Source organism: Archocentrus centrarchus, chromosome 7 (assembly GCF_007364275.1).
Source record: "Archocentrus centrarchus isolate MPI-CPG fArcCen1 chromosome 7, fArcCen1, whole genome shotgun sequence".
Lineage (NCBI taxonomy): Eukaryota > Metazoa > Chordata > Actinopteri > Cichliformes > Cichlidae > Archocentrus > Archocentrus centrarchus.
The window spans coordinates 14,689,863-14,706,708 of NC_044352.1; the positions used below are offsets into that span (position 1 = coordinate 14,689,863).

Genomic DNA, 16,846 nt, shown 5'->3' on the forward strand with positions numbered 1-16,846 from the left:
GGAAACAAACCCAAGAAAGCAGGTTACGCCAGAATCCAGAAACGAACAGGAAAAACTCGAACTCTGAAAAGAAACATCACAAAGTGCAGAGGGGGAGGAGCTGAGAAGATCAGACGATTACACAGTATTAAAAACCAAACAGACGAGAATGACACAGGAGAATACTGAGTAAAACTCAGGAAGCTATTATTTAGAATAAAAACATTCAGCATCACAGATGGAGGTACCACCTCGGCCAGAACTGTTTGACTTCCACGGAGTCTGCATGCTCAAACAATTTACCAACAACTGGGAAAATGTACAGAACTTCAAAGCAAGACCAGACGATATTCTTATTGCTACTTACCCTAAAGCAGGTAAGGTTATTTAACCTTAGTAGACACATATTTGTAAGCCTGGGTGCACAGCAGAGACTGAAAGCCATTGAATATGGTATTCCTTAAGCATTTGTGGCTAAGTGTATACCGTACTCAAAATTGGTAACATTATTAACAATCACCATCTGACTGTGCAGATACAGGTCTGTAGTTATACAGTTGAATGTCATGGTAATTTTAGGCTTTTAATGATTTCTTTGAACTGTTCTTTTTTCCAGAGTGGAATGAATGTAATGTAATGATTACAAGCATACATCTTCAATGACTTTAAAAAACAAGAATTGGGTGCACATGTTTGAATTTATTTAAGATTTTCTCTAATCCACTCAGGGTCAAAGGTATACATACAGGCTCAAATATATACATACACTCACTTACATCTTTTAATAATTGGTTCTAAAGGTTCTACATTGTCAGCTTTATATGACCAAAGCCAATTAATTTCACATTAATGATCATGAAAAATGTAGATTTGTTTTGCTGCCAGTGGGACTTGTACATTGCACAAAGTGGATGTAATAATGAAGGAGGACTACCTCCAAATTCTTCAACTTCACTTTAAATCAACATAGACAGTTGTAACTTGGACATGATTTGATGTTTCATGAGCCTAAAGTATGATTTTGACCTTGTGTGGATTTGACTAAATCTGAAATGAATTCAAACTTGTACACCCAATTCTTGTTTTTCATTCCACCCTGGAAAAATAGCAGTTTAAAGAAATCATTAATAGCCCCAAATTACTATGATGTTCATGGCCATGATGAATGTAAGTAAACTTCTGACTGCAACTGTATGTGCACAATTACACAACTTGGTGATATTTGGTTAGAATTTAAATGTTGTTTAAGACTCTCTACCTGTCTCTGTGTGTATTTTATTAACCTTTATTTATCAGGTTTTTAAATCCTTTGAGCTCAGTGTTGACCTGAAATATACTAAAATGTCAAATTTTCAAAGATTGATATTCCATAGGTTAATATCCCACTGAACAACATATATCTATCTGTTTTAATCCTAGGAACCACATGGGTATCATACATCCTTGATCTTCTGTATTTTGGACATATGGATCCAGACCGTCAGACATCCGTGCATCTTCATGAAAGAGTGCCCTTCCTGGAGTTCTGCAAACCTTCTTTTCCCACAGGTTGAATCATGTGTTGACAGTCACTCACATGTTGTTATATACACTATAACAAAGAAAAGTGTAGATTTAAGTTTGGTGTGCATAAAAATATGTATTTAGAACCTTCAGAGCCTATTCAAAAAAATCTGTGAAGGTCCAGCCACGTGGTGTCACATCAGCTTCCTTCTGTGTGATGGATTAAACGGTGGCTCATGCCTTAACCAGACTGATAAAGCGTAACCTTTCTGTTCTAAAATCCCTATTTCTGAAAGTTCAGTGACTATCGAATTTTTAAAGCAGTTATGATCAATACTGTGCTTTACATAAATTCTAATCATAAAACACTGATAATTATTACTGGATTATGCAGTTCCCTTCACTTGAAAGCTTAAAGTTTAGGATCACCCTGGTTTTCTTTGAAAAATACCACTATTTGTGGAGCTATAAAGACAATATTTCATATTAGCTGGTGAACATTTAAAGAAGTTTTTCTCTCACTTTCTTGTCTGTGGCTCTCCTCCACGCTGGAGGGAGGTGTACATCTGCATTCTCTGAGGAATGTTGTAATTAATTTGGAGTCATTTTACTGCTGTTGTGAATCCAGTGTTCAGTCTCTTTTAGGTCAGGGATGGTAGTGTACATTAGTGCCAAAAGGATAAGCTTCGATGCTGAATATCTCAATTAGACCACAGGTAGGATTTGTATTTTTCTTTGATATACTGTTGGTATAAAAATATTAATTGCAGCCTCTTTAAATATCATTTTACTTCATTTCACTAGTGCAGATTGTTCAGACCCTTATCTGTGTGTAAATTTTTTTAGTTTATTAAAACTTCTCAGAATTACTGCACTGTCATAATTCCTGTCATTTTGTTGGGCTAGAAGCTACAGTTGTAGTTGGATCTTGTGCCTTATTTTGAACTTCCCCCTTCTCTTAATTGTCTGTACTTGTGTCTCGATTCCCCCAGCTGTCTCCACTTCCCTAATCAGCCCTCTGTGTATCAATAGGCCAGTTTTCCTTTTGCTCTTTATTCACAGTGTTATCCTGTGATCTCCTGTGTTTTTGGATTTTGATATACTGGAGGTTTTTTTTTATTATTTATTTTTAATTAATTTATTTTTGTTCAGGCTAATAAACATTTAATTTTTTTGTTATTAAGTCTCCCCCCAGCATCATTGGATGCTTACAGTGTTTGATATTTTACTCTTATTGACCTGTGGTATCTAAAAACAAAACAAACAAACAAAAACAGTCCAACTTTGTACGTTAGAAGTCACAAACTGAAACTTTTTATCACTCAGGTACAGACCTTGCTGACAAACTTCCAACTATTCCTCGTCTTATTAAAACTCATCTACCAGTCCAGTTTGTACCAATATCCTTCTGGGAGCAGCGCTGCAGGGTAAAATTGATATACAAACACCTGCACCCACAGATGTAATTCATGAGACCCCCAGACCACAATTTAGTTTTATCTCTTTCTGTAGATAGTCTATGTGGCCCGCAATGCAAAGGACGATGCAGTATCCTTTTTCCACTTTGGAAGAATGAACAGTGCCCTGCCAGAACCAGGAGACTGGAGCACCTTTCTGCAGGGATTCATGGAGGGAAAGAGTGAGTTCAATTTAGTTTTGGTGCAAAGGAACCTCAACATCATCTCATTCCTCATATAAACATTTCTTTGTGTATTGTTCTGTGGTTCCAGGGGTTTTTGGATCGTGGTATGACCATGTGAACGGCTGGTGGGAGAAGAAGCAGACTTATTCAAATCTTCACTACATGTTCTATGAAGATTTGATTGAGGTGCAGTGAGTTGATTTTCAGATGAACTTGTAATTTTTTAAAGCTGCCTTGATTTGATTGTGTCAATTAACACTTTGTCTTTGCTTAATAAATATCTTTAGGAAGTGTTTACATTCCTTGTATTTTGATGGCTTGAAGAATTGTATAAAAAAGATGAATAGATATTTACTAATCTATCATCTTTGAAGGTTTATATATATATATATATATATATATATCAAAATAAGAGAAAATCTGTCATTAATTTAAGCTGTCAAGGAAATTTCAAGGAATAATTTCTATATGATGTTCAGCATAATAAATCCTAAATGTCTCTTCTTCATGGTCATGGCTGACACTGAAGCTTTTCAATGTGAACAGGACTGTGGACGAGAAATAGATGGACTGTGTTCCTTCCTCGGTTTGTCTCCTTCCCCTGAAGAGAAGGAAAGAGTAAGAACCAGTGTGACGTTTGACAGTATGAAGCAAAACAAAGTGACCAACTACACCACCATCAAAACACTTAACCACACTGTGTCACCTTTCATGAGAAAAGGTGTGACTGTGTACACTTTTCTTCTCAATTTTTGTACCAGTACCTGCTCCGTTTATCATCAGGTTGATCAAATACTCTGAATGTTCTCCTTCTCCAGGAAAAGTTGGTGACTGGAAGAACCACTTCACTGTGGCCCAGAATGAACAGTTTGATGAAGACTACAAGCAGAAGATGAAGAATCCTGACCTAAAGTTTCGCTTTGAAATTTAGAGCCCAGCTGTGCATGATGGAGGTCTGAAGTGATTATGTTAAATATAAGTAAGCTTTGATCAACACAGATATCTCATAATTAGCAGAGGACATTTATCCCTCCTTACTGTAACCATCCTGATGGATATAAATCAGCATCAATCAAACAAACAAACCAAAACTTGATTGAGTTTAGTTGTAAGTCCTATGTAGAGCTATACTGTGAAATCCGATCTACTTATGCACAAAAAAATGCTCCCAAGAAGTAGCCATGGTGTGGATTGTATTGTGTTGACTGGTTGTTGATTATTATTATTATTTTTTAAAGTTTCCCATGACACAGCAAGCTGTAGACTTCTGAAAAGCAAATATAAGAATTACTTATTCTGGAAAACAATATTCACTAAACATGCCATGATGTTAGATGTATAAGTTTGAAAATGTGCTCCCTTCTGGTTGTAATTTGACATGTTAATAAACAACAAGAAAAACAGTTCTTTTTAACTTCATGCTTCTAAAGTTTGGTTAGATTATACTCAGCAAAGATTCAACTCATCCATCTTAGGTCTGAGGCATTGCTGAGATTAATGATTGAACCATCAAGTCACATGCCTTGTTCACAATTTCAAGATCATACCAGCTGGTAGGAGTGAGCCTAGAAGGTAAGCAAGCTTCATAATCATGTGCTACCAACAATAAATCTGCTGTTTTTACTTATTTACTTATGTGCTTTAAAGTATAAATAAGGTATTCAGTAAATTTCACTGTGTTTTTTTCATTGTGTTGGGGAAATGTAAGTTTGGTGAGTCTATCAATGCTGAGTGCATGTATTGACTTATTCAAAATATTGACAATATCAGAGTAATATTAAATAGGTTGCACAAAACCAGGTGGGAAGCCAACACAAGGCTGAGGCAGAATCTAGACATGCAAGGTCCAAACTGCAATCAGAAAGTGATGATCAGAAATAACCATAAAGTAAAAACATAAATTCTGGAAAAAGCCAGCACTACTGTCACAAAGGTTAAACTGTCAAAGGTGGTGTTGAGCTAGAAGTATATTTAGTGGTGCAGTATCAAACCATCTCCGCTGAACCTGAAAACAACAACAAGAAAAACCAAGAGAGAGCGCAGCTCCAGAATCCTGGATTAGCAGACTCTGACACAGGGATTTACACTTGCCACTTTCATCAGATCTGTCATTAAGACAAGAAACCAGATGTGACTCTTTAAATCACAGCGTAGCCACAACAGGGGTGTGTGACCAAAAGAGGGGATCCCCATGAAATGTGTGTCTTCAAACTGAATCACAAGCATTAGATGTCCTTAAAAAAGGATGTAACCACCACAAAACTTCCACTTTGGTATTTAGGCCAACGCAAAGCATAATTTCTTTACTCTGTTGTGCGAGTAAGCAGAAGGTTGGAGAAAACATGACCTTGGTTTTGAAAACAAGTCCTTCTCACAGATGGAGGTGCCACGTCGGCCAGAACTGTTTGACTTCCATGGAGTCTCCATGATCAGTGCATTCACTGACAACTGGGAAAATGTACAGAACTTCAAAGCAAGACCGGATGATATTCTTATTGCTACTTACCCTAAAGCAGGTGATGTGGTGTGGAGCTTGTGTAATCATAAAATTATTTTCTTTTTCATAAAAAAATAATTTTAATATTGATGTCTGACTTGATAGGTTTACCACTAAACAGTATGCATTTGTCTATTTCCCTCTCAGGAACCACGTGGGTTTCTTACATCCTAGATCTTCTGTATTTTGGGAATATGGGTCTAGACCGTCAGACTTCCATTCCTCTTTATGACAGAGTGCCCTTCCTGGAGATCTGTGTACCTTTTCTACCTTCAGGTTGAATCATGTGACCACCTTTAATTAGCCATATTTGTACTTAAACCAGAACCAAAAGTTCCAAGTGCTAATTTCACTTTGGTGTACTGTTCTTAAACAAAGACATCATTAGGATTGTTGGAAGTCAGAAAATTTTTCAGAAATGGTTCTGGTACAGGTTCAGTCTGTTTGTCTTACATCTGTTTTCATTCATTCATTGGCTTTCTGATTGTATCAGCAGTTTTATTAGTGTGTTAATGTGTAATCACAGCATCTCAGGGACAAATTAAAATGTTTTGGTAATTAATGTTCTTGAGCTGTGGTACATAAAGAAGTCTATCGTTTCATGTTGTCAGTCTCCCAGTAAACCTTTTTATCACTCAGGTACAGACCTGGCTGACAAACTTCCCACCACTCCTCGTCTCATTAAAACTCATCTACCAGTCCAGTTTGTACCAAAGTCCTTCTGGGAGCAGCAATGCAGGGTAAAAGTCGTACACCTCTAGTTACAGAGATATGTAATTTATGAAACACACAGGCCATAATTTAATTTTATATCTTTCTGTAGATAGTCTATGTGGCTCGCAATGCAAAGGACAATGCTGTGTCCTTTTTCCACTTTAACCGCATGAACCTTGGCCAGCCAGATCCAGGAGACTGGAGCACCTTTCTGCAGGAGTTCATGGAGGGAAAGAGTGAGTTCTGTTTAGTTTCAGTGTAAAGGAACCACATCGTCTTTTCTGTGTAAACATTTCTTTGTGTATTGTTCTGTGGTTCCAGGGGTTTTTGGATCGTGGTATGACCATGTGAACGGCTGGTGGGAGAAGAAGCAGACTTATTCAAATCTTCACTACATGTTCTATGAAGATTTGATTGAGGTGCAGTATTGTATTATGGCAAAATTGCATATTATATACTGCATAACCAAGTTGTTTCAAAGTTGCATGAGAGCAGACTTGGTCAGTTGGATTATCTAGTGCCGACTCAGAATTAACATTTGACATTTTTTAAAACACACTGACAATATCCAGTAAGTAAGCAACACACACACACACACACACACACACACACACACACACACACACACACACACACACACACACGAAGAAGTGTGGTATTGCATGAGGAAATCAGGAGTGGCAGAGAAGTATGTGAGGGTGGTGCAGGACATGTATGAGGACATTGAGACAGTGGTGAGGTGTGCAGCTGGAGGGACACATGGTTTCAAGGTGGGATTACATCAGGGATTGACTCTAAGACCCTTTTTGATTGCAGTGGTGATGGACAGGCTGATAGCTGAGGTCAGGCAGGTGTTTCAGTGCACTATGATATTCGCAGATGATATTGAGTTCCGCAGTAAGAGTATGGAGCAGGTGGAAAAGAACCTGGAGAAGTGGAGTTATGCTCTGGAGAGAAAATTAATGAAAGTCAGTAGAAGCAAAACAGAATACATGAGTGTGAATGAGCGGGAGACAGGAGTAACAGTGAAGCTCCAAGGAGTAGAAATAGTGAAGGTGGTTGATTATTTAAATACCTGAGGTCAACCATCCAAAGCAATGGACAGTGCACAAGAGAGGTGAAGAAGAGAGTGCAGGCAATGTGTAGCAGGTGTAGACAAGTGTCAGGGGTGATTTGTGACAGAAGGATAGCAGGAAGATTGAAAGGGAAGGTTTACAAGATGGTAGTAAAACCTGGTATAATGTATGGTTTGAAGACAGTGGCTTTGACAAAAAGCCAAGAGAGAGATCACGAGGTGGCAGAGCTAAAGATGCTAAGATTTTCACTGGGAGTGACCAGGATGGGCAGCATTAGAACTGAGTACATCAGAGGGACAGCTCAGGATGAATGGTTTGGAAACAAAGTTAGAGAGACGAGGCTGGGATGTTTTGGACTCATCCAGAGGAGGGATAAATGATATATTGGACAAATGATGCTGAACATCGAGCTGCCATGCAGGAGAAAAACAGTAAAACCACAGAGGAATGGTGTGACAGAGGAGTATGCTTGGAATAGGGTGAGATGGAGGCAGATAATCCACTGTGTCAGCCTGTACATCACCATTGCAAACAAGAAGAGTCAATCCTTGATGTAATCCCACACCCATCTTTAACTCTTCTGTCACTCCTACTACACACCTCATCACTGTCTTCCTGTCCTCATAAATGTTTTGAACCCCCCCTCACAAACATCACTGACACTCCAGACTTCCTGACACAATACAACAGATTCTCTCTTGGCACCCTATCATATCCTTTTTCTAGATTCACAAAGACACACTGCAACTCCTTCTGACTTTCTCTACCCGTCTCCATCCACACTCTCGAGTCAAGCATCACATCTGTCGTGCTCTGTCTCAGCATGAAGCCACACTGCTGCTCACTGATCATCACCTCTTTTCTTAACCTAGCTTCAAAAACTCTTTCCCATATCTTGAAGCTATGGCTGATTGATTTTATTCCTCTGTTGCTACCATAGCTCTACATTGTTCTTGAAAATCAGTACCAGTACACGTCTTCTCCATTCCTCAGGCATCTTCTCATTCTCCAAGACTGTGTTAAAGAATCTACTTAAACAGTCCAGTGAGCTCTCTCCTACACATCTGCATGTTTGATGGTTTGCAAGTTTGATTTGATTTCATATTGAATGCCCTTTGTGAAGCTACCCTCCTCAATTATCCAGGACTGGGACCAGCATTAGGAGTATAATGACTTCTGCCCTGCATAGCAGGGTTATGTCAGAAAAATGCAGTTCATTAAATAGTTTCAGATGCATGAATTGCAAATAAAGAATATGCTATTTTGCCCTAAATCCTTGGACAACAAACCTCCCAGCTATGAGGGGAAAATCCCAGCCCAGCAAATCTATCTTGATGAATAAATAGCACAACAGACCAGAGGAAGAAAAATATTAATTTAATTTTTGAGGTGAAATGCCCCTTTTAAGCTAATCCATATTTTCAATATTGATGTGAAAAGGACTATCGACGAGAAATAGACGGACTGTGTTCCTTCCTCGGTTTGTCTCCTTCAGCTGAAGAGAAGGAAAGAGTCAGAGCCAGTGTGACATTTGACAGTATGAAACAAAACAAAATGACCAACTGTAGCACAGTTGAGGTGATGGACCAGAAGGTCTCGCCTTTCATCAGAAAAGGTACAAAACGTTTTTTTTTTTTCTCAGTATTTGTTCCAGTATCTGCTCCATTTATCATCAGGTTGATCAAATACTCTGAATGTTCTCCTTCTCCAGGAAAAGTTGGTGACTGGAAGAACCACTTCACTGTGGCTCAGAATGAACAGTTTGATGAAGACTACAAGAAAAAGACGAAGAATCCTGATCTCAAGTTTCGCTTTGAAATTTAGAGGCCCAGCTGGGTGTGACAGAGCTCTAAATTGACCTGTGATAAATAGTTAAGAATAAAGCAAATGTCTGAGCCTGAATAACATAATTTCCATATATTTTAATGATACTACTGTTTAAAAAATATATTGATTGTACCTAAAGTTCAACAAGAGTCAAGACATAGCATGAACTCTTTCCTATTGCAGGCTGTAGCCTCTGTTAAAGGCAAGTGTAAAGTGTTGATTATGTAACTGAAATCTCCACAAGAGACAGATCACCTTTCCCAAAATGTTCAATAATATCTTTTAAATCAGATTATATCATTCCATATGGTCCCATTTTGATTCTGTTCAAAGAAACTTAAACATTGATGTTATTATCATCCTTTAATATTAAATCATTCATTGATTTTTGTGAAACAAAAGTAATTGAAACTCTGTCATTTTTATTGCTAACACTGGATTAACTGATTTAACCTGATTCATCTGATTTTATACCACTGGGTTTGAAATTAAGAGGCCCAGCTTTGCATGACAGAGCTTTGGCCAGATGTGTGAGTAAAACTCTCAATAAATAAATAAATAAAAATATTATGTATACAGTTTATCATGATCAAACAAAACACAAACACACACACAGTATTGGGATAGTGAACTTTGTGCAAGTTCCTAATATGACAACATTTATCATTAACTTGCAATCTACACTACTAAAAAACTAGTTCAACAATAATACTTCACAATTTTGGCAACACAAAAAGAGTAATGTGGGAATGCATAAGCTGTAGGATGTATTGCTTAAAATGCAGACACAGACCTGTGTGGATTAAGAAAAGAAGTAGAACAAAAGTACATTGGATATTGGCTAACACCCTCAGTCTTCTCATCTTATTGTTGCGTAGAGATGTTCAGAATAATAGAGCCTTTTAAAAATAACTCAAATGTCTCTGGTACTTGTTCAAAGCAGGGGTCATGCTGAGGCTTTTTAATGTTACCAGAACTCGAGATGAGAAACAGACCCACTGTGTTCCTTCCTTGGTTTGTCAGAGCCAGTGGGACCTTTAACAATATGAAACAAAACAAAAAGGCTAAATGCTCCACCTTTCAAACAAGGAACAGTGTGTTTCCATTCATGAGACTGTGTGTAATTAAACAAGTATTTTTTTTTCCTCTTTGGCTTATCTGACTGTATATCATTGTGTTCATGTTTGAACAGTCAGTCTCAGTACACACTACTAAGGAAGTTGTGCAGTGTGTTAAAGTGAACATTATGCAACAAAAAGATTTCTTTATTTTGTAAGATCCAGACCCAACCCAGTGCAGAAATACTCAGCACGTTGAGTGTGTCGTACTTCAAGCAATATTCACTGGAACACACATGCTTGGTTAGTAGATGTGTATGTTTTAACATTTGCTGTACATTTTCATAAATGATCAGAAAAATCCGATTTTTTTCTGGCTTCATACTCGCCCACAATATGTGAGAGTCATCGACATTAATGATTAAACCATCGAGTTACGCGGCTTGTTCCTGATTTCGAGATTATGTTAGTTGGCAGGAGTGACCCGAGAAGGTAAGCAAGCTTCATGATCATTTGTTCCCAACAACAAATCTCCTGTGTTTCTACTTCACAAAAAATATTTTGTTTTAAAATAAACATCCTGTTTTGAATTCTTTTCATACTTTGACAGTTAAATAGGTTGGAACAGCTGGAAGGGAAGTGTTGCAATTTTTGTGTTGCCCTACCAATGTTGCAGTGCAAAATTCTTACTTCTTGCTTGACTGTCATGGTCCTGTGTTAACTTGCCCAGCGTTTTGATTTTTTTTTTTTGGGGGGGGGGGGCACTTTAAATGTTTGTTTTTATAAATATTCTGTTGATTCTTGGTTTATTTAACATTTATTTATGTTTTGTGTATTTCTAGTGTGTTATGTTTTGTTCCTAGTTCTCTGTTGTTGCAGCGATCCCTCCCTGTGTTCGCTGAGTCTGCTGTATTACGTTTATTCATGTGTCCGTGTTTGTCCCCGTATCATTATCGTTTTTCCTGCTTTATTTTGAAAGTTTGTGTTCCTTGTGTTTTGCCTTTAGTTTTGCTTCCTGTGTTTTATCTCTGTGTAGGTTCAGCTGTGTGTTGTTTCCCCAGTTCCCCCAATCACCCTTCTGTATATATATATATTGTCTCAGTCTTCACTCGTCCTTTGTTGCATCCTCCCACATGTTTTCTTTGCTCCATGCCTCCCTGAGATTCCTAGTTTTTTTAATTGTTTGCTCCAGCTTGACTGACCTATTAGTTTTTAGTTTGAATGAGGAGTTCTGTAATAAAACTACCCTTTGAGTTTACTTTTCACCTCCTGACTCCTGCATCTGGGTCCACATCATGCCCTCCACACTGCTGAATCATGATAGTGACGAGCTGTGATGTACTTTCTCTTGCTATTTTTCTTTGAAAAGGTATTAATCCAAAAATGATTGACTAATTATTAATTATTATTGTACTGGCTAATCGTTGTTATTGCAATTACTGGTTCAATTTTGCTGACTTGTTAAACTGCTTTGAGACATGGCAGATGGCTTTTATGCTCTGTGTTCATCTTAACAGTTACATCTGCTCACTTTTTTCTTTGCTGCATAAAAATGAAAACATTAAAAGAATATCTATAGGTATCTTTTATTGTTTAAAATAATTGCACCAGGGACTGTTGGCCCTTGGGCCCTTTCACATGATCAAATCTGGCCCTCCTTGAAAAAAAGTTTGGGCACACCTGACCTAAAGCATACTCTGCTGGATTAAGTTATTTCATGCTAAATGTGGCCATAATTTACAAAATCAATAATACATTCTGTTGAAAACACTGAAACAGGCTGTTTAAAAGATGAAGACTGATGAGAAAAAAATGGTTCCTGAAGGCATAAATGAAGAGCAGGTTTGTTTTCTTTACTTCTGTACAATCACAGCTCTTTTGGCCAGAAATCGCCCCCTGGTGGCCATTTAAAAATAATACAAATTTAAGGCTTTACGTTTTTAGCCAGAAATCGCCCCCTGGTGGCCATTTAAAAATAATACAAATTTAAGGCTTTACGTTTTTAGCCTTTGTAGACACTCTGTGGTCTCAACTCAAGACCACAAACTTAGAAGAAAAAAAAAAGTTTAAGGACAGCACCTGATCACCTTCCAGTGCCTCTCTCTCCACAGAAGAATAAGACACCATCATGTCTGAGCCACATGCAAAATCACTCTTATTAAAAGCAAAACTTATATCCAGATGCTTAGCCAGGAGTCAAAACCAACCTTAAGCATTGTAAGAAGATTCACAAGCAGAAAGAAGAGTTTCCTTGCACAAAATCCCTTGCAATAATGTAGCCTACCTACAAATTTGCCATAAAGTTATTTTAAAATGTGACTTTTGGAGAGATCTGATCTTTGTGGAATTAAGAAACAATTCTACCTCTGGTGGGAGAAAACAACCTATCAGGTCCTTTGCCTGAGTAATTAATTAATGCAATTGTCTGAATTTTTTAAGCATAACTTTTTTACAGTGTTGTGCAAGCAAGCAGAGGGCTGGGGAAAACTTGACAGATACCTTGATTTAAAGACAAGTCCTTCTCACAGATGGAAGCACCACGCCGGCCAGAACAGTTTGACTTCCATGGGGTCGCCATGACCAACATCTTCACTGACAACTGGGACAACGTACAGAACTTCAAAGCAAGACCGGATGATATTCTTATCGCTACGTACCCTAAAGCAGGTACTGGTTTGTGTATAAGTGTGAAGCTTATATAAAATCATAGTATTTTTCATAAACAAGTTTAATCTTGATGTCTGGGTTGATAGCTTTAAATCCAGATCTAAAGCATTTATCCATTTCAATCACAGGAACCACATGGGTCTCTTACATCCTAGATCTTCTGTATTTTGGGCACACGGGTCCAGACTGTCAGACATCCATTCCTGTTCATGACCGAGTGCCCTTCCTGGAGCTCTACGTACCTTCTCGACCTTCAGGTTGAATTGTGGCCACCATCTCTTTAAAGTACACCAGAACAAAAAGCTCCAAGTGCTAAGTGCTCAGTGGCTTTCTGGTGAAACCAGGAGTTTTTTAGTGTGCAAAAAGTGTCAGGTTGATTAAAACATCTCAGAAGATCCTTACAGCATTTTGGCAATGATTTATTTTGATCTGTGGTATCTAATCATTAATCATCCTATCATTCAGGTACAGACCTGGCAGACAATCTTCCCACCACTCCTCGTCTCATTAAAACTCACCTGCCAGTCCAGTTTGTACCAAAGTCCTTCTGGGAGCAGCAATGCAGGGTAAAAGTCATGTGCATACGCCTGTACCCACAGAAATATGATTTGTGAAAGTCACAGGCCATAATTTAGCTTTATCTCTTTGTAGATAGTCTATGTGGCCCGCAATGCAAAGGACAATGCTGTGTCCTATTTCCACTTTGACCGCATGAACCTTGTCCAGCCAGAACCAGGAGACTGGGACACCTATCTGCGGGGGTTCATGGAGGGAAAGAGTGAGTTCAGTGTACTTTTACTGTATCACACTATCATTTTATTTTCCAAGTAAACATTCATTTGTGTATTGCTCCGTGGTTCCAGGGATTTTTGGATCGTGGTATGACCATGTGAACGGCTGGTGGGAGAAGAAGCAGACTTACTCAAATCTTCACTACATGTTCTATGAAGATTTGATTGAGGTGCAGTGAGTTGAGCTAATGTGTGCCACATTGAGCTGAGCTCTAAGACTTTGCTAACGATCATACGCCTTTTAGAAAATGTTTAAATATTTGGTTAATGTTTCCAGCTAGTTGCTGGCTTGAGAAATTGTGTAATTCATAAACAAAGAAAAAGGAGAGGTGCTAACCTCTGTTCTTGGAAGAATTAGATAAGAAGAATGATACCACTTTCATATTTCAGGCTAAATCCAGATAACTGTCAGTTTAGGTTATATCAGCTTAGCTTAGCAACCTTTGAATACCATAATTCATGGAAGCAGGGAAACAGCTAGCAGCTTGTGGAGTATTGCCCCTGCAGAGGGTGGAGAAAATTCCTCCGCCAGGCCAACAAATAGTCTCACATGACATCTCTGTGGCTTATTTTTTGTCTCTATCAAAAACATGTTAAAACTTCCATCTGAGTTAGACCCTAGAATACACAGTTCATGATGTAAATTCTCACTGAGTACTTTTATAGTATACTGCATAACCAAGTCATTTGAAGGTTACATTAGAAAAGTTTCTGATGAAATTGTCGTGGGACTGTTGCTACTGCCACACGTGGTCTGTTGTGTTGTCTGGTGTGAGATGGGGACTGAAATTTGGCATTTTTTAAAAAACATACTGATCTTCTATTAAAAAACTCAGGTATTCCAACAATACCCAGTTACTAAAGTGTATTAGTGTAAATTATTGTGCTATATGTGCAGCGTGGTATGTGTGGCTTTATGATATTAAAAAATGTATATTTTTATTATGTAACACTCCCCAGCACATAAGTTTAATCCTCTGTATTGCAAGTGTTTCATTGTTTCTATCAAATGAAAAAGAAATAGTAAACACTGTGTAGTGAATGCTACGCCCAAGAAGAATATTCAGAAGCTGAATTTGAGGAATTCAAATTCTATAATGTGAAAACCTTTTAACTTAATGCTATTAACACATTACTTTTATAAGTATATTATGCTGTATCACATTACTATCTTTTCTCAGGATCATTACTTATGTTTCTGGCACCAGTAGAAAAAAGGGAAAGATAAGGTGCTCCCTCCACATGCTGACAATGCAAACTATAAGTTCAGAATTCCACTTATAAGTGAAACTCTGCATTGCACTAAAAATTCCTTGTTGCATGATATGTTCCCTTTTTATCATTTCAGTTCAGAAAAAAATAACTTAAAAGATATTATTTATAGTAATTTGCTTGCAACCTTTCGGTCTTTAGTCTTAGGTGATCGTAACCTGTGGCTGCGTGGATTGTGATCCATCAGCGGTCTGGTGTAAACCTTGCAGACTTATTATCAGAAATGTAAACATTTATAAACATGCTAAAAGTATTTATCTTCTGAAAAAAATAAAATTGTGGACTTTAGCCTGGCTTTTGCATGCTGTGTCACATATGTCAAGAGAAGTCAGCCATGTCCAAATATCTCCAAAAAAGGGGAACTAAATTGTCCCTTTAAAACGAATTCATATTTTCAATATTGATGTGAACAGGACTGTGGACGAGAAATAGATGGACTGTGTTCCTTCCTCGGTTTGTCTCCTTCAGCTGAAGAGAAGGAAAGGGTCAGAGCCGGTGTGACGTTTGACAGTATGAAAGAAAACAAAATGACCAACTATAGCACAGTTGAGATGATGAACCAGAAGGTGTCTCCTTTCATGAGAAAAGGTACAACTGCCTGCTGGGCAACATTTTTTTTTCCTCAGTATTGTACCAGTGTACCAGTATCTGCTCCAGTTAACATCAGGTTGATCAAATACACTGAATGTTCTCCTTCTCCAGGAAAAGTTGGTGACTGGAAGAACCACTTCACTGTGGCCCAGAATGAACAGTTTGATGAAGACTACAAGCAGAAGATGAAGAATCCTGATCTCAAGTTTCGCGTTGAAATTTAAAGGCCCTGGCTAGGCCTGATGGAGCTCTGAAGTGATGTGAATAAGTAGTTAATAAAGCAAATGTTAAGTTTGATCAACACATTTGTCTTATATTGCGGCCTCCTATCTTTTTGTCAGTGCTACTGTCTCCAAACCATACATCACAACAGGTCTTAGTACCATCTTGTAAAACTTCTTTTTCAATCTTCCTGCTATCCTTCTGTCACAAATCACCCCGACACTCGTCTCCACCCACTCCACTTTGCCTGCACTCTCTTCTTCACCTCTCTTATGCACTGTCCATTGCTTTGGATTATTGGCCCCAGATATTTAAACTCATCTACTTTCAATACCTCCACTCCTTGCATGTTCACTTTTCCACCTGTCTCCCACTCATTCACACACATGTATTCTCTCTTGTTTCTACTGACTTTCATTCCTCTTCTCTTCAGAACATACCTCCACCTCTCCAGGCTCTCTTCCACCTGCTTCCTCATCTGCCAACCTGTCTATCACCACCTCAAACAAGAAAGGACTCCGAGCTGATACCTGATGTAATCTCACCCCCAGCTTGAACTCAGCTGTCCTCATAAATGTCCTGCACCACCCTCACATACTTCTCTGGCACTCCTGGCTTCCTCATGTAGTACCACAGTTCCTCTCTTGGGTCTCTTTAGATTCACAAAGACACACTTCTGACCTTCTCTATAATTCTCCATCAACACTCTCAAAGCAAACATCACATCTGTAGTACTCTTTCCTGGTATGAGGCCCTACTGCTGCTCACTGATCACCTCTCTTCTTAATCTAGCTTCAACAACTCTTTCCCATAACTTTATGGTATGACTCATTAACTTTATCCCTCTGTAGTTACTACAGCTCTACATCTTTCTTGAAAATCAGTACCAGTACACTCCTTCTCCATTCCTCAGGCATTCTCTCTCTCTCTCTCTCTCTCTCTCTCTCCAAGATCGTGTTAAACAATCTGGTTTAAAAGTCCACTGTCCTCTCTCCTAGACATCTCCA

General features: G+C 38.3%; 3 protein-coding genes across 3 annotated transcripts; all 3 read left to right on the forward strand.

The window, feature by feature from the left end:
- The first annotated feature begins 121 nt into the window (after positions 1-121).
- On the forward strand, positions 122-4,512 carry LOC115783557 (cytosolic sulfotransferase 3-like). The gene is made up of 7 exons (XM_030734439.1): positions 122-356; positions 1,399-1,527; positions 2,809-2,909; positions 2,995-3,121; positions 3,213-3,310; positions 3,671-3,845; positions 3,943-4,512. The coding sequence occupies exons 1-7, from the start codon at positions 218-220 to the stop codon at positions 4,053-4,055; spliced, it is 882 nt and encodes a 293-aa protein (XP_030590299.1). The 5' UTR covers positions 122-217; the 3' UTR covers positions 4,056-4,512.
- On the forward strand, positions 4,058-9,258 carry LOC115783559 (cytosolic sulfotransferase 3-like). Its single transcript, XM_030734441.1, has 9 exons — positions 4,058-4,103; positions 4,600-4,696; positions 5,502-5,640; positions 5,769-5,897; positions 6,261-6,361; positions 6,445-6,571; positions 6,657-6,754; positions 8,852-9,026; positions 9,123-9,258. The coding sequence occupies exons 3-9, from the start codon at positions 5,502-5,504 to the stop codon at positions 9,233-9,235; spliced, it is 882 nt and encodes a 293-aa protein (XP_030590301.1). The 5' UTR covers positions 4,058-4,103; positions 4,600-4,696; the 3' UTR covers positions 9,236-9,258.
- A 1,357-nt stretch (positions 9,259-10,615) lies between these two features.
- Positions 10,616-15,871, forward strand: LOC115783556 (cytosolic sulfotransferase 3-like). The gene is made up of 8 exons (XM_030734438.1): positions 10,616-10,788; positions 12,825-12,963; positions 13,092-13,220; positions 13,429-13,529; positions 13,615-13,741; positions 13,827-13,924; positions 15,440-15,614; positions 15,729-15,871. Exons 2-8 carry the CDS (start codon positions 12,825-12,827, stop codon positions 15,839-15,841), a joined length of 882 nt encoding a protein of 293 aa, XP_030590298.1. The 5' UTR covers positions 10,616-10,788; the 3' UTR covers positions 15,842-15,871.
- The last annotated feature ends 975 nt before the right edge of the window (positions 15,872-16,846 follow it).

Excerpts from the sequence above, each read along its gene's own strand:
- LOC115783559 (XM_030734441.1), top strand. The coding sequence starts at position 5,502 with ATGGAGGTGCCACGTCGGCCAGAACTGTTTGACTTCCATGGAGTCTCC. Across the intron at positions 5,641-5,768 it reads TGCTACTTACCCTAAAGCAG|GAACCACGTGGGTTTCTTAC; the intron begins GTGATGTGGTGT and ends TTTCCCTCTCAG. Across the intron at positions 9,027-9,122 it reads CTCGCCTTTCATCAGAAAAG|GAAAAGTTGGTGACTGGAAG; the intron begins GTACAAAACGTT and ends CTCCTTCTCCAG.
- LOC115783556 (XM_030734438.1), top strand. The coding sequence starts at position 12,825 with ATGGAAGCACCACGCCGGCCAGAACAGTTTGACTTCCATGGGGTCGCC. Across the intron at positions 12,964-13,091 it reads CGCTACGTACCCTAAAGCAG|GAACCACATGGGTCTCTTAC; the intron begins GTACTGGTTTGT and ends TTTCAATCACAG. Across the intron at positions 13,742-13,826 it reads GGGGTTCATGGAGGGAAAGA|GGATTTTTGGATCGTGGTAT; the intron begins GTGAGTTCAGTG and ends CCGTGGTTCCAG.
- LOC115783557 (XM_030734439.1), top strand. The coding sequence starts at position 218 with ATGGAGGTACCACCTCGGCCAGAACTGTTTGACTTCCACGGAGTCTGC. Across the intron at positions 1,528-2,808 it reads CAAACCTTCTTTTCCCACAG|GTACAGACCTTGCTGACAAA; the intron begins GTTGAATCATGT and ends TTTATCACTCAG. Across the intron at positions 3,122-3,212 it reads GGGATTCATGGAGGGAAAGA|GGGTTTTTGGATCGTGGTAT; the intron begins GTGAGTTCAATT and ends CTGTGGTTCCAG.